At 41.2% G+C, this 15,648-nt stretch overlaps 1 protein-coding gene across 5 annotated transcripts in view; it reads right to left on the bottom strand.

Moving 5' to 3' along the window:
• Window positions 1–15,648, bottom strand: part of GAPVD1 (GTPase activating protein and VPS9 domains 1) — a 73,713-nt gene that overhangs the window by 45,155 nt on the left and 12,910 nt on the right. For 4 of the 5 annotated variants that reach the window (XM_032767629.2, XM_075060423.1, XM_075060424.1 and 1 more), the window contains exons 2-3: window positions 5,985–6,200; window positions 2,799–3,642 (exon numbers count right to left, since the gene is read on the bottom strand). In XM_032767629.2, coding sequence (XP_032623520.1) covers window positions 2,799–3,642; window positions 5,985–6,200 — 1,060 coding nt within the window. The remainder of the gene's footprint in view (window positions 1–2,798; window positions 3,643–5,984; window positions 6,201–15,648) is intronic. The other variant, XM_075060425.1, reaches the window with a different exon arrangement.

Genomic DNA, 15,648 nt, shown 5'->3' with positions numbered 1-15,648 from the left:
CACCATAGCTAAATAGCGAAGTAAAAAGAAATCAGAGGCAAAAAGGTATCCTTTAAAAATTGGAAGTCAAATCCTAGTGAGGAAAATAGAAAAGAGCATAGACTCTGGCAAGTCAATTATAAAACAGGCCACAAAAGAATATGAAGAGCAACTAACTCAAGACACAAAAACTGACAACAAAAAAAGTTAACTACATCAGAAGTAGGAAGCCTGCCAAAAAAAAATCAGTAGGGCCACTGTATGATTGAAGTGCTAAAAGAGCACTCCAGGAAGACAAGGCTGTTGCAGCAAAGCTAATGAATTCTTTGCATTGTCTTAACTGCAGAGGGTACGGGGGAGATCCCCACACACAAATCTGAGGAACGGTCCCAGCTTCACGTGTCAATAGAGGAAGCTGGAACAAACAGATGAATATTATCTGGTCCTGATGACTTATTACTATCAATTTTATCAAAGAGTTCTGAAGGAAGTCCAATATGAAATTGCAGAACTACTGACTGTGGTACATAACCCATTGCTTAAAATCAGACTCTATACCAGATGACTGGAGGGTAGCTAATGTAACATCAATTTTTAAAAAAGTTCCAGAGGCAACCCTGGCAATTACATGCCAATAAGCCTAACTTCAGTACCAGGCAAAATGCTTGAAACTATAGTAAAAAAACAGAATTATCAGACACATGCAGGGCTTTGGAGCTGTGTTCCGGCTCTGTTCCAGCTCCAGGCAAAAAAACTGCAGCTTCATTGCTCCGGAGGCGCTCCAGGCTCCGTTCCGTTCCAAAGCCCTGGACACATGGATGCTTTTATAAAGGGAAATCATGTCTCACCATTCTATTAGAACTCTCAGAGGGGGTCAGCAAGCATGTGGACAAGGGGGATCCAGCTCAGAAGCATACTTGGACTTTGAGAAAGCCTTTGATAATATCCCTCACCAAAAGCTCTTAATCAAACTAAGTAGTTATGAGATAAGAGGGAATGGTTCTCTCATGGGTCAGTAAGTCATTAAAAGATAGCAAACAAAGGGTAGGAAAAATGGTCAGCTTTCACAATAGTGCGAAGTAAATAGTGGGGTCCCCCAGGGGTCTGTACTGGGACCTATGCTGTGGAAAAGGGAGTGAATCGTGGCATTGCAAAATCTGAAGATGATACAAAATTACTCAAGATAGTTAAGTCCAAAGCCAATTGTGAAGAGTTACAAAAGGATCTCACAAAACTGGGTGCCTGGGCAACAAAACAACAGATGAAATGATGTTACTAAGTTAAATGTAATGCACACAGGAAAAAATAACCCCAACTATACATTAAAATGATGGGGTCTAAATTAGCTGTTACCACTTAAAGATCTTGGAGTCATCATGGACAGTTCTCTGAAAACATCCACTCAGTGTGCAGCGCCAGTAACAAAACAAAACAAAAAAAAAAAAATCCCACACAACTAGGAAATATAAGACAGAAAATAGATCCTATAAATCCATGGTACGCCCACACCTTGAATACCAGGTGAAGTTCTAGTCGTCCCATCTCAAAAAACATACTAGAATCGTGAAAAGTACTGAGCAGGGCAACCAAAATGACTGGAGTAGCCAACATCTTCCATATATGAGGAGAAACTGTTCAATTTAGGAAAGAAACAACCAAGAGGGAATATGATAGAGGTCTATAAAATTATGAAAGGCACAGAGGAAGTGAACAGGGAAGTGTTTTATTTACACCTTCACAGAACACAAGAATTAGGGGTCATGTAATGAAATTAAGAGGCAGCAGGTTTAAACAAAAGGAAGTATTTCTTTACACAACACACAGTCAACATATGGAACTCATTGCCATGGGATGCTCTGAAGGCTAAAAGTACAGTAACTCCCCACTTAACATAATTATGTTCCTGAAAAATGCTTCTTTAAGCAACATGATGTTAAGTGAATCTAATTTCCCCATAATTAATGTAAATTGGGGGAGGTGGTGTTCCAGGGAAATTTTGCTTTGTTGAGGTGGTGAAATCAGAGGGTGGAATATTTCCCAGGGAATGCCTTATTACTAAATGATGATCTAGCACTCGGCTGAACCCTCAAGGGTTAACACATTGTTGTTAATGTAGCCTCTCACACTCTACAATGCAGCAGGAATGGAGGGAGGAGAAATGACATAGCAGAGAGAGCGACACAGAGTGTGTGCGCGCGCGTGCGTGATACATTCATTGCCCCTTTAAGTAAGCTGACCCCACTCTAAGTACTTTACCTTTTTAAGTAGATCAGCAAGTTGAGACAACAGCTGCTGCCAGCAAGCTCCCTCAGTCCTGAGCCCTGTCATGTCCACTCCTGCTCTGTGGAGATGGTGGGTGGGGGGGGGGGGGGCAGACACCTTGACAATAGCACCCCTCTTCCCCTCCTCCTCCCCCCACACAGCAAGCAGGAGGCTCCCAGGAACAGCTCCAAGGCAGAGGGCAGGAGCAGCATACAGCAGAGGGGGGGAGGGACAGCTGAACTGCCCAGCAATTGATAGCCTGTTGGGTGGCTTAAAAAAAGAATGAGATAAATTAATGGTCTCTCAATGGCTATTAGCCAAGATGGTCAGGGACAACTCTATGCTTCTGGTGTACCTAAACCTCCAACTGCTAGAAGCTGGGACTGGATGACAAGATACATCATTCAAAATTGCCCTGTTCGTTCCCTCTGAAGCTTCTGTCATTGGACACTGTTGGAAGACAAAATACTGGGCTAGATGGACCATTGGTCTGATCCACCACGGCCACTCTTATCTGGTCTTATTTGTTTAGAGTAACATAATAAGGGAAGTAGTACCTGCATCAGATTAAATCTTGCCACCTCGTTTATTGGGGCATCAGAAATTATTCCATACTGTTCTGGGTTGACAACTGCAGGACAAATGAAACATGCAAGCAGAAGATCCGTGCACATTGCTCGCACCTCCCCAACCTCCAGCCGGTCTACACAGGAGAGTGTTTTGTACATTTGTGATAAAATCCATCTCAAGCTATGTGGAAAGCAGTACGTGTTCTGCTTGAGATAACCAATGAATTTGTTCACCAAAGCCACTAACTTAGCCTCATTGGAATCCACCATTTCTTGGACTTTTTGTTTGAACCTTTCTGTGCCTTTCTCCCCAAAGAGTTTTTCCTGTTGTGCAGGAGAGAACCTCTCAATCAATTTGTTTGTATCTGTTTCTAGGTGGTCTTCATCTTCCACCAACAGCTGCATGATTGGCTCATGCAATGTTGCAGTGAGGAAGAGTTTTGCAGAAAAGAGTCCTTCAGAAAAAAGTTTGAATAAAATGCTGAATGCACACGTGCCTCTCCTCAAAAGCCGTCTGGGATTGTCGCTTTCCTTCAGTTCAAATTCTATCAAGTAACGCAAAACTTGAAGGAGGTAGCTCTCATCTTCCTGCATGATGCAATTGCCATAGATGGAGGTAAAGACTGTGTAAATAACACTGTGTGTGTTGTCCTGGTTGAGTTTCTCTCCAGCAACCAGAGAGGAAGCAATAAGCCTAGGGTTCTCTCTCAACCTGTTGAGGAATTCTCCATAAGCACTCTCTTGAAATCCCAACTGCTTGTACCCATCAACGAACTGTGTGTCCTCCAAGACTTTGGCATGCTGGCAGCATTCAGCAGGAGAAGCTTCAGCACTTAAGAGAAAAAACAGTGAAAAAATTCAATTATTTGTAACAGGACTGTCAAACGATTAAAAAATTAATTGCAATTAATCACAAGATAAAGAAGTCCCGATTAATTGTAGTTTTAATCATACTGTTAAACTAGTGGTTCTCAAACTTTTGTACTGGTTACCCCTTTCACATAGCAAGCCTCAAGTGCACCTCCCCCATAAATTAAAAACACTTTTAAATATATTTTAAACACTATTATAAATGCTGAAGGCAAAGCGGCGTTTGGGGTGGAGGCTGACACCTTGTGACCCCCCATGCAATAACCTTGCGACCCCCTGAGGGGTCCCGACCTCCAGTTTGAGAACCCCCGTGTTAAACAATAGAATAGAATACCATTTACTTAAATATTTTTGGATGTTTTCTACATTTTCAAATATAGTGATTTAAATTACAATACAGAATGCAAACTGTATGGTGCTCACTTTGTATTATTTTTTATTACAAATATTTGTGGGGGGGGAGGGGAGCGCTGTCTCTTTAAATGGAGCACTCAGAAGCTTGAATGCTTTTTTCAGCCAGCAGCTGCTGTTGGCAGCACTCATTCCTGAGCCAGCAGCAGACAGGCTCCTCCTGATTCCCCACCTCAGCTCACTGACAACTGGGTACATGTGGAGGAGGAGGGGGACACTCCAACATCAGCCCCTCACCCGCCACAGGCTCCCAGCAGACAGGCTCCCAGTCTGGAGCAGGTTGGCCAGGAGCAGAAGTGGGGCACGGGTATCCCTGTCCCAGAGGCATGTAGTAACTTCCCCCCCTCCAGCACAGCACCCTGGGCAGTGGACTCCGTTGCACACCCCTAAGGCCAGGCTCTTCTCTCCCCCTCCCCCAGCTCTCCCAAATTGCCCGCAATCTCTTCTCCCTGTCCGCCTTCTGCCCACTCGCACAGATGGTGCCTATCTCCCCACCACCACCACATCCCATCTACAGAGATGCAAGATTAAGGCTCATTTAAAAAAATAACACGTTAATTTGTTTTGAGTTAATTGCATGCAGTAACTGCGATTAAATCAACAGCCCTAGTTTTTAATAGACAAATTATGAAATCTAAAAGCAGTAGCATTCTGAATCCATTACCAGGAGCTCTAGACCAGTTGTTTTCAAACTTTTTTCTGGGGACCCAACTGAAGAAAACTGTTGATGCCAGCGACCCAACGGAGCTGGGGATAAGGGGCTTGGAGTGTGGGAAGGGGCTCTGGGCTGGAACAAGGGATGAGGGTTTTGGAGTACAGCAGGGGCTCCAGCTTTGGGGGGAGCTCAGGGTGCAGGAGGAGGGCCAGAGATAAGGGACTTGGGGTACAGGAAGGGGTTCTGGGTTGGGGGGCACGCTCACAGTTGGGGCAGAAGATTGAGGCGCGAGGTTGGGGCACGGAGTTACCTCTGGCGGTTCCCAGTCAGCGTCACAGCCAGGGTGCAGATGCAGGCTTCTGGCCTGTCCTGGCACCAAAGACCATGCTGCGCCTGAAGCAGCCAGCAGCAGGTCCAGCTCCTAGGCAGGGGTGTGCAAGCGGCTCTGCGCAGCTCTCGCACGCAGGCAGCGCCCCCCGCCCAGCTCCCTTTGGCTGGTAACTGGCCAGTGGGAGTTTGGAGCCAGTGCTTGGGGCGGGGGCAGAGAACGGAGGCCCATGGCTCTCCGGCTTAGAAGCCAGAACTGCGGCTGGCTGCTTCCAGGGCGCAGCGTGGTGTCAGAACAGGTAGGCACTAGCCTGCCTTAGCTGGGCAGCACCACCAATGGACTTTTAACGTCCCATTCAGCTGTGCTAACCAGAGAGACCCAGAACCTTACATGCCACGACCCAGTACTTGATTGCGACCCAAACTTTGAAAAATGCTGCTCTAGACAATAGAGTAAAAAATACACTGCAAGAATTTTTCCTTATATATAAAAAGATAGCAGTTAATATCTACAATCTTTATTGTAAGTTTCAAAAAAAAATTGTGAACATTAGTCAAGTATGAGCTTCATTACAACAACAAACTCGAGCATTTAATAATAAAAACAAATTTCTTACTATGAACTACCAATCAGAAGAGATGCAACACGTATATACACACACACGGGAAGTCCAATTAAATAAATAAAAAAGGTAGAGTGTTTGAACTATCAGTAGTCACATCATATTTAAGAGCAAATCCGAGACAACTCAGACTTCCTGTTTTAGAATAATTTTTTAGAATGGTTTTAGAGCCATTAAAATTGTCTTTAGAATCATCTGTTGTGCTCAATATACAGTATGAAAGGAATCATGGAATTCTTTTAATTCACAAGAGTTTAGGAGTTCAATTTCCCAGAAAGCATTTATCACCTTGTTATGATAAGTCTGTCCAAGTTAATCCTTTGCTGCTTGGAAATCCATGCTGTGTGGTACAGTTTCTCAGCTGTCTTCAATACATCTGTATTTAATCTCTGAATAAGTTGCTTTTCTGAGTTTACATAGAGTCGTTCCTGCTTGAGGTGATGAGCCAGAGTGTGAATATCCAGCTTCACCATCTTTGAGGGTGAGAGGACTACACAGTACTCACTGCAAAAGGAAAAATACATGAAGAATTTCACATTATATATGGGTTCTATTTTTTAAAACTCCAACAGACAAAAAGAATTTGAATACTGAAAAGTTATCAAAAACTTCATGATAAAATTTAAGAACCAGTGATAATTGTAGGTTTATGACTTACTGTAACTATAGCATCTATCTTTGATCCTGATTTTCCTCATGGATCCCTACTTTCTTCCTGGACTGTATTTTCTAAATGGACAATCAACCTAATTCTCAGTTACTGAGGGACAATCTCCACTCATTGATATATTTTGCTTTTCACAACCAAATCTCTGTACAACTTTTCATGAGGGATGTACCCAAGGACTTGTATTCTAATATCTAAACTGTATCGTTAAATCTATTCACCTCAATTTGGGTTATTGCTGATTATGTACTCTATGTATCATATGACTTTAAAAACAAACTTTGTATTTGTGGACAATCTAAACACTATAGCCAGATGTACAGACACTCTTTTCTGAACCTACGTATTCCATAATTTTTTTTTACATTAGCTTTAATACACATTTTAAATCTAGCCCCACCTCCCCAACCCCAGGCAACATCCCTAGTTATTGGGCCATACTTCATCACTGTAAAACACTTCAAGTTGATAACATAATGTTCAAAATTTCTCACATGCGCTTGCAGGATTCAGCAACATCACATTGGCCAGTTCCACACACATTAAAGCTGCTCTCAGCTCTGGTAACTTAAACATTAATCTGTTCTCACTAACAACAGCAAAGCTCTCCCCAAAGTGCCACACTGGGGTGAGGGGAGGTGGGGGAGGGAGAACACCCTCAGGATTACCCTTCTAATTTCTAATGGTAGAGGCCGGCATGATGACCCACAGAGTCAATCATACAGGAGGTAGAGGGAGGTAGAAGGGGGAAAGGAGTCTCATTTTGACATATTATATGGTCAGGTCAGTTCAGTGAGCAAAGGAGTACATGTGAATAAGATTTTATCAGAACACATACTTATTTTAAACTGCAGCATAGCTTAGTATTTGGGTCTAGTAGCCCCGTGACCGACAGAAATTCATGCTTTTATGTGAAATAAAGAGGATTCTGTCTTCTACGTTATTCAATTTGCCTTTTCTGCCAGAGACTCATAACCAGCACCACCCATACATAAACATGCACAGAATGCATTGCTATTCAATAGCAGAACACATTTAACAATGTCTCCTCGAACATCCCAACTCAGAGGAATGTACTTGCAGGCCATGATCCAGAAATTCTCCAAGTGACAAAACAAACTGAAGAAACCTCAAGCTGGAAAGGAAATCTGCACAGTCCATTACAGTACAGCAGCAGCTAAGCATTTAGTGAACTTATTTGCTTTTTAATGGCTAAATAAACCAAAAAAAGTATCATAGTATTTAAATCCTTTCATTGTTAGAAATTTAATGAAGGTTGGTAAGAAGTGCTTGCCAAATATATAACTATATGATGATATAATCAGATATTGCAATATCAATCAGATGCAACTTGTCTAGTTTAGGATTTTAAGGTGTGGTCTTTGCATCTGTTAGCTAACATGTCCTAACTATCCAATTTAAATGTCTAGATAGATAAGGCATACTGCCGTTGACATGTGATAAAATGGTCAAGTTATTCAAAAGAAATTTCCCTTTTTCCTCTATTTATTTAAATTAAGATGTTGAGGAATCATTTGTGAAAACCATATTAACATGGACAATATAATTTGTGTAAGCACAATTACAGAGAAGAAAACTGAGCAGCCATTAACCTCACCTGATTTCTTACAAAGAAAATTACCTTAACTGACCACTCATTTCCTCACCATCAGATGTAGCCCTTCTTAAGTGTTAGTATGGCAGGAAGAATTATGACCAGCTCCATCACCCTGTACATGTTAGGCAGAGCACCCAAGTACTATTGTGATGCGTACTTAAATACAATAAATGGAATGCCTGTCTGTTCCCTATCAGCTCTAGCACCTTCAGTGAAGCCTGATCTCCCAATGCTACTTGCCCCCACACTCAGGGAACTAGAGTATGATTTATGGTTTGCAGGCATATCACTCTCCTCTTTGTACTCTCTTAAAGATCTTTCCGGCCACACCAAGCACAGGATCCTTTCCTAACAATATTTGTTAGCTTCCCTAACGAGGCACAGAATTTTTAAAAGAAACCCTGATGATTCAAGAGCAAGAGTCACCAACAACTATTTACCCAAGTTCCCTCACCAATGGTTTGACTTGACAAGCAAAGCCCTATCATCCAAAGGAAGATAACCCATAAATAGCTGTCATATATAATCTTTATATATAGAAAAGTTTAGACATCTAATGTCTGAACACCTCAACTTAACAAAGCATTTTTTAAGTTTGCAAAGGAGACTCCGAGTAACCTTAAAAAAAAAAAAAAAAAAAAAAAAAAATCAATCCAAAGGCTGTAATTCATGCTGAGATCATCTCTCTACTTGAAGGCGATATTAAACCAAAAGAACAAGGAGGAGTCTGGCGGCACCTTAAAGACTAAGATTTATTTGGGCATAAGCTTTTATGGGTAAAAAAAAAAATAAAATAAAAAAAAACACCACCATATTTCTTCAGTTGCATCTGAAGAAGTGGGGTTTTTTACCCACAAAAGTTTATGCCAATATAAATTTGTTAGTCTTTAAAGTGACACTGGACTCCTCAATGTTTTTGTCGATACAGACTAACACGGCTACCCCTCTGATACATTAAACCAAAAAGACTCAAAGAAGAATACAAAGTTGTAAAGGTGACTGCCTCATTAAATGAAAGGAGAAGTTCTATTAATGTGACAGAACTGTGCCAGCAGCATAAGGTTTCTAACAAATACTTTCTTGCAACAAATTATGCTTATAATAAAAATCAAGAAATAGATTATACATACCTACGTTAAAGCAACTTCAACGTGACCAGAAAAAATGATGTACATAGAGACATACGTTATTGTATTCCTCAGTTTTTACAAGGTATTGCAGCACATGGATTTAAAACAAGATAGCTATAACATACAAATTTTGACTTACCGATATATTATACAAAATATCAAATTATATCCTGATGTGGTTGGTTATATATAACCACATCAGGATAAGTTAAAGAGCTGCCTAGATACTTTTATGGCCCTCATCTCTACAGTACCCAGGCACCATGGCGTAGAATTATTAATTCATTTTAACTCATTCTGGATGAGAGACAATGCACTGTGTACGTTTTGGGGGGAGGCAAGTTCCTAGTTTTGCAAAGTTCCCCTATTATAGATGACATTTTATAATTAACCTGCATCTGATGAGTTTCAGATCCCTAACGTAAAATTACATCTCAAATACTTGCATGGGTTTCACAAAGTCTCTGTTTTTAATAGTGAAAACAATCTCTTGTTGAGCTTGTTTTTTCTCCCCTTGCACATGCATTACAAAAAGGTTTTTTTGTTCAAAAGGGGAACGTACAGCAAGAGTGTGTGCGCACGCATTAAAGAATAAGGAACATTTTCATTAGATTTTACAAATTGTTATTAGGGAGAAGTTTTACTTTGCAAAGAACCTGTTTCACAATGGCAACTGAAATACAGGAAGACTATTCAATTCTTTTCACCACCAATTAATAGTTGATATAATTTAAAAATAGGGCTGGTATGCTTTTACTCAGTATTAAAGACTGTAGGATAAAGAGATCCATTTGAAAGTTGCATTTCCAATTATGTAAAGGCATGCTATTTGGAACCTGGAGTAGGTCAAAACACTTAAAATGTTTTTTATTAAACTAAACATTTTTACTATGTTATTTGGAAAGCTATTCATTATTCTCAGGACTTAATTTGCTCACCTTTTGAATAAGAGTTTTATTTTTGTGACTAAAACATAAGATTTTTTTATATGATAAAATCCCTGCAGTTAGATTTAGTAGTTGGAGGTGGTAATGCAAATTCAGCTTTGGTAAGAAGGAAGCCAGCTATTTCTTCACACGCTCCTCTTGTTTGCTAGTCATAACATTACCTTCAACTGTGGAGGAAATGAGAAAGTATAACCAGAAAGTTATTTATGAAGAAAAGACTGCCAATGATAGCTCTCTAAAAAGCTAAAAGATCAGTGCACTCATCTTTCCTTCATAAAACTGTACTGAAAAAAGCAAGAAATATCCTTTAACTAGCTTTAGGAAGGTGAGTAAGGATTTCAAAGCAGTTAAATAACTTTATGGCAACTCTGAGAATTTGCATACAATACAAAAATCTTCTGACGGTCTTAGATTCCTGGGATCCCTTGATATAGAACAGATGAACCTACTTGGAGTTCAAAGTGACAACAGCATTTTAATTAACTCAGGCACAAGGGGAGCTGGAGTTCTGATTGACATATTTAACCACATTTTCTCCGGAAACATACCTGGCCAAATTCAGTGCCAATCTGATTTCCTGAACTGGATGCAAGTCGGCACAGAATTTGGCCCAGAGTGTCTGAGTGCTGATGCAGACAGCAAGATGGGAGTGTAAATGCTTTGGAATATAAAACAGCAAAAAATATAGGAAAAACACAATATTTTGGACTTAAGGCCAAATTCCAATAATTAACTCTGGAGCTGCATGGCACACAGGAAGGCAGAATTTGGACCCAGAATGCTTTCAAGTGCAAGAGCTTTCAAACATACTTTCCATAAAAGACAGACAGCATATTTCCAACCCCACTAGTTTAGTTATGAGGCAGGAAAAGAAAGCATTTACCAAAGTTCACTGTCCACAGCTTGAAAGCCAGGACTGCAAGTTAATCAATATGAAACAGGTCCTGTCAACTGACTGATCTGGTTGGGGGCGAAGGGTGAAGGAATGAGGTGGATACTTCAGAAAATAGGAAAATTTATCTCCTCCTTTCTCAGGTGCACAGGATTTCTACCAGTTTCCACTGTTAACTTGTGCTGGTCAGTCAGGCTTCTAAGTGCCATATTAATGGCTCTGGCTTCTTTTTCTACTTTTCTATATAACGTTTCTCTAGATTGCCCCTCTTTTTCTTTCCAGTGGTCTCCATATTATCACTTAACATGAAGTCATGTTGGGAATCATTTTTTCAATTTCCGTTAGCTCTTCAGAGCCAATACAGCAATGGGAGAGAAAGTTGACTTTCATTCTGGCTGACACATTCCAGACTTACTAAACTGAATTCCAATTTCAAGATCAACTTCTAACCTAAGTTACACCTGATGTACAGAACCATTTCAAGACAATGGAGTTCTATAGGTAAACCCCAGGCAGAATATAGCCTTAAGAATCTTTATCACTTATGATGCACGTGCCTGACTTTTAACACCTAAACTGAATTTTCAGGGCTGACAGTTTACAAAAAAAAAAAAATTAGTTAGAAACAGAACAAGTGAGAAGAACACAATCATCTTTATGGTCACTTTTCAGACTATAACTAAAGTTTGAATTCAAAAGAGATTTTAATAATTAGCACTTATGTAGGACTTTTCACCTTCAAGGAACGTCACAAATATCAAATAAAATTACTTCGAGGAGATTGGATAGTAAAGAATTATAATTTTACAGACTGGAAAAAACAGAGGTAAAGTTGTTTGCCCAATACCACAAGGATGAGTCAGTAGCTGAGCTCAGCTTATGATACTCCAGACTCAGACCATGCCTCACTTCTCCCCACACCCTCATCCACTAACCTAGAAATTCCAAAAACCTGATCGGCAAACCAGGAAGGGAAAAAGTTGTTTCATCTCAAATTCATGAACAATGCTGGGAAGTAGCTTTAAATTCATTAGTCTTGTCTTCCTTGTATGGGAAAATCAAGAGCCATCACCCTGAGTTGGCTAGCTTGAGGTAAAACCCTAATGAAGATAAAGCATTTCACAAATTTTACACACAGCAGGTGAAGTTAGTCTTTAACTTAATCTGCTAATCTGTGTAAAAATTGTGTTTGTATGTGTATATTATTATATAATATAATCTATTTTATCTTCATTTAGTTTTCACCTCAAGTTAGCTCACTTACATTAACACATTTCTTTTCTCAGTAAAAATCAGGCCAACAAGATCAGCCAACAAAAGTCTTTCAGATAATACCTTCTGCCTTCTCAGAGGGCTTGTTTAACACTAGAGTTTTAAACTGGATCCAATCTAGTTAATCCAGTTTGAAAATGCTTGCATACAAGTGACGCAACCCATCACCGAGCACTACTTCTCCATTTAATCAGGAACGCTGGAATAGTAGACTAGAATTACTTTTTGGGTTTTGTTTGGTGTTTTATGCACACACAACTGCTGTCTGCCACTTTTTGTATGCTTTCAAAGGCTACCCCACAATGCTCTGCAGGTCGACCATTGATGACCTGTCCATTTACTTGTGTGCCCTCCCTTTCCTGATACCAAATTTTCAGGGTGACCCTTCTCCTCTTGAAGAGACAGTGTGGAGCCAGATGTTGCCAATTTACTCTTGGATCCCATTGTACCATTATACTGGTGATACAACCACAACAGCACTCCAAAAGCCCCACAACATGCCATGTGCAGCTACTGGGAGCTGTGCTGACACTTTGGACTTCCTCACCATTTGGAGTGAAGCATAAATTCAGGCAACTCTTGTGGCCAGCCACGCATATAAGGACCTTTTCATGGACATTACAAAGCAGCTATCCACAAGATGCCAACCAGTGCAGGATAAAGACTTAGAAGCTCACAAGAAAGTATGTTGACAGAAGGGATAAAAGGAGACAATCCGGTAGGGGAATGTGATCTGTCCGTTTTGTTTTTTTTTAATTAACTAGTTAAGTAAAATCTTGTCCATAGTACAACCCAACCCAGGCACTATCTGGAGCTGCCACCCACACTGTCCCCCACAGCAAGGATGACCAGCTCGACACATCAGAAGATGAGCTGTCCCCTAAGAGCCGGGATCCTTTTGAGAGTCAGGAGCTTGACAATGGCCAGCTGGAAAGCCAGCCCCAGTCCTGCCCTGCCATAATGGACCACAATTTCTGCCCTGTGTTGGATGACTGAATCCCCACCAAAAACTCAGGCCAGGATGGAAGTCAGACCTCCTGGTAGGAACTTCAGTATGTAAGTACCTATCTTTACAATTTATTATTCATTATTATTGTTGACAGATGTTAGCTAAGAGCCTCTGCCTCCTTCCCCCCACCACCTCCTTCTGTTGCTTCAAAATGGTGCCTGACAGCACGGCAGAATTACAATGTGTTCAAATCTGCTGCAGAAGCAGGGGGTTGAGAATAACAATGCATTCATTTGTGCACAATTCAGTTTATTGAGACAGTGCTTATAGGAAAAGAAATTTGGTTAGTTTATATGAAGTATAAGTGCACGCTGCTTGCCCGGTCAAGACACAAACAATATTGCTCCCCGCTGAGGTGCAAATGCCCAGAAAGTTGCATTGTAGCTGACAATTATTGTAGGATCCCTTCTATTTTTCTCTGCACTCTCTCCATGTCTGCATGGGAGATACAGCAGAACTTAAAACTAAGAAATACTTTGATTTTGTTTTGCACATTATAAGAAATAGCCTCATGTCCATGCCCCCTAATCTTGTAGGCTGCAAGCTCTTTCCACTACTCCAGCACTTCTCAGGGAAACGTCCTGGTGAACAACTTCTGAGCATCTCTCAATGGTCTGCCCTTTGTCTTCCTGAATAAGATCATTATCTCCTCCTAGTCACGTGCCTCTGTGTAACATCATAGAGAATGAGGACAGCCCAAAGGAGATTACTATCCAGCTCATCTTCTATAACCTCTCCCCTTTACAGCTCCAATGCCATAGAAGCATCTCCAGCAATCTCCAGCACACAAACCACAAAAACAAACCTGGAACATAGCTCCAACCACCCCACCCCAAACAGCTTGAAAGCAGATATGATAGACAAAGCCAAATTCACTCACTACCCTTTATACATGCAGATCACTTCCCATTCTTTGGAGGAAGCTCAGAGAGATAAGGCCACATATACATTGGGGGGTGGGGGGGGGGGGGTAGTGCTACCATGACTTGTCTGGGATATGAATAAGTGACTCTTTCCAGCTCCTGCTCCCACAACCACAATGCCTGCAGAAGCCAGACCATCAAGGCCTGGGCTTCTATTTACTTCCAATAGCCTGGCCAACCTGCAGGGGAGAAAAAGCAAAGCTCAGGATGAGATGTTTGCAGAACTCCTGGCACAGTCACAGAGGAAAGCCAGGCTAGTGAGATGTGGAGGCTGTAAATGAGGACCCTGAGGGAGAAAGAAATGCAGCTCTCCTAGGAGACTGTGGCAGTGGCCAAAGACAGCAATGCAGTGGCCAGGGAAAGCATCACCATGACAAAGTAGAGCATGGAAAAAGACAAATGCAGAGGCAACTCATAGATGTTATCCCGAGCCAGAATGCCCTCCTGGATAACACGCGCCCGCTAGGCCAGCTGTCCCTTAACTTGGAATCCAGTCATATCCTTCAGGCCCTGGACAATGCTGGCTGCTGGGACAAGCAACAACTCCTAACCTCCGCATCGCTGCAGCAATGCTCCCAGCGGCTCCCATTCACCTCTCAGCTCCAAGCTCTAGACCAGTGGTTATCGACCTACGACCTGCTAGCAGCCCAACAAACTCACAGCTGCAGCTCATGTGACATCCTCAGGACCATACAGGTAGTATATATTGTATGGATGCGGCCCACAATGGTCAACAGGTTGAGAACCACTGCTGCAGATACTAAGAAGACTTGCACTTGTGTCCAGCTCTTTTGAGTCTTGCAATGCCCATGAGAATTTTGAGCCACAACACTCAATCCCAGAACCCATGTGGACAAGAACCACCAGCAATAAGGTGTATACTTGTCTTTAACTTTATGCACCCCCCTCCAACACTGCAAATTGTTGTATTTGAAATGTCCTTACTGTTGCACTTCGAGTTTTGTTTGCCCCGTTGCAGTAGTTAAAAGTTTGTGAGCATCTAGTTACTTAAGAAGATTAGTTAAAGGCATTTCCAAATACAGATTTTTTCTACTGGTTTCATTCATAGATTCATAGACTCTAGGACTGGAAGCGACCTCGAGGGGTCATCAAGTCCACTCCCTTCCCCTCATGGCAGGACCAAATACTGTCTAGACCATCCCTGATTTAAAAAAAAAAAGTTTTAAGTCTATTTCCTAATAAAACAGTTTACAATGCATCCATTATGAGAAATCATTGACTTTAAACACAAAAAATCCTTTAAATAAAGCTGAAAATTCATAGGCTATGCTATGTTCACATGATTGATACAAACTGGAAATAGAACAGGGGTTCCATGTGCATACTATTGGTGCAACTTGCATACTGAGAGTCACCTGACATGCATCAAAAAAAGCTTCAGACTAAACCCCCTGTGGAGATTCACTCTCAGAACTCAAGTAAATCATCTGACATCTTGCATCAAATATGACTTGGGAGATTTGGATTTGAAGA

The sequence above is a fragment of the Chelonoidis abingdonii genome, chromosome 24, assembly GCF_003597395.2.
Source record: "Chelonoidis abingdonii isolate Lonesome George chromosome 24, CheloAbing_2.0, whole genome shotgun sequence".
In the NCBI taxonomy this organism is placed as follows: domain Eukaryota; kingdom Metazoa; phylum Chordata; order Testudines; family Testudinidae; genus Chelonoidis; species Chelonoidis abingdonii.
The sequence above is the reverse complement of the archived record's forward strand: the minus strand, read 5'-3'. Positions and strand labels throughout refer to the sequence as shown.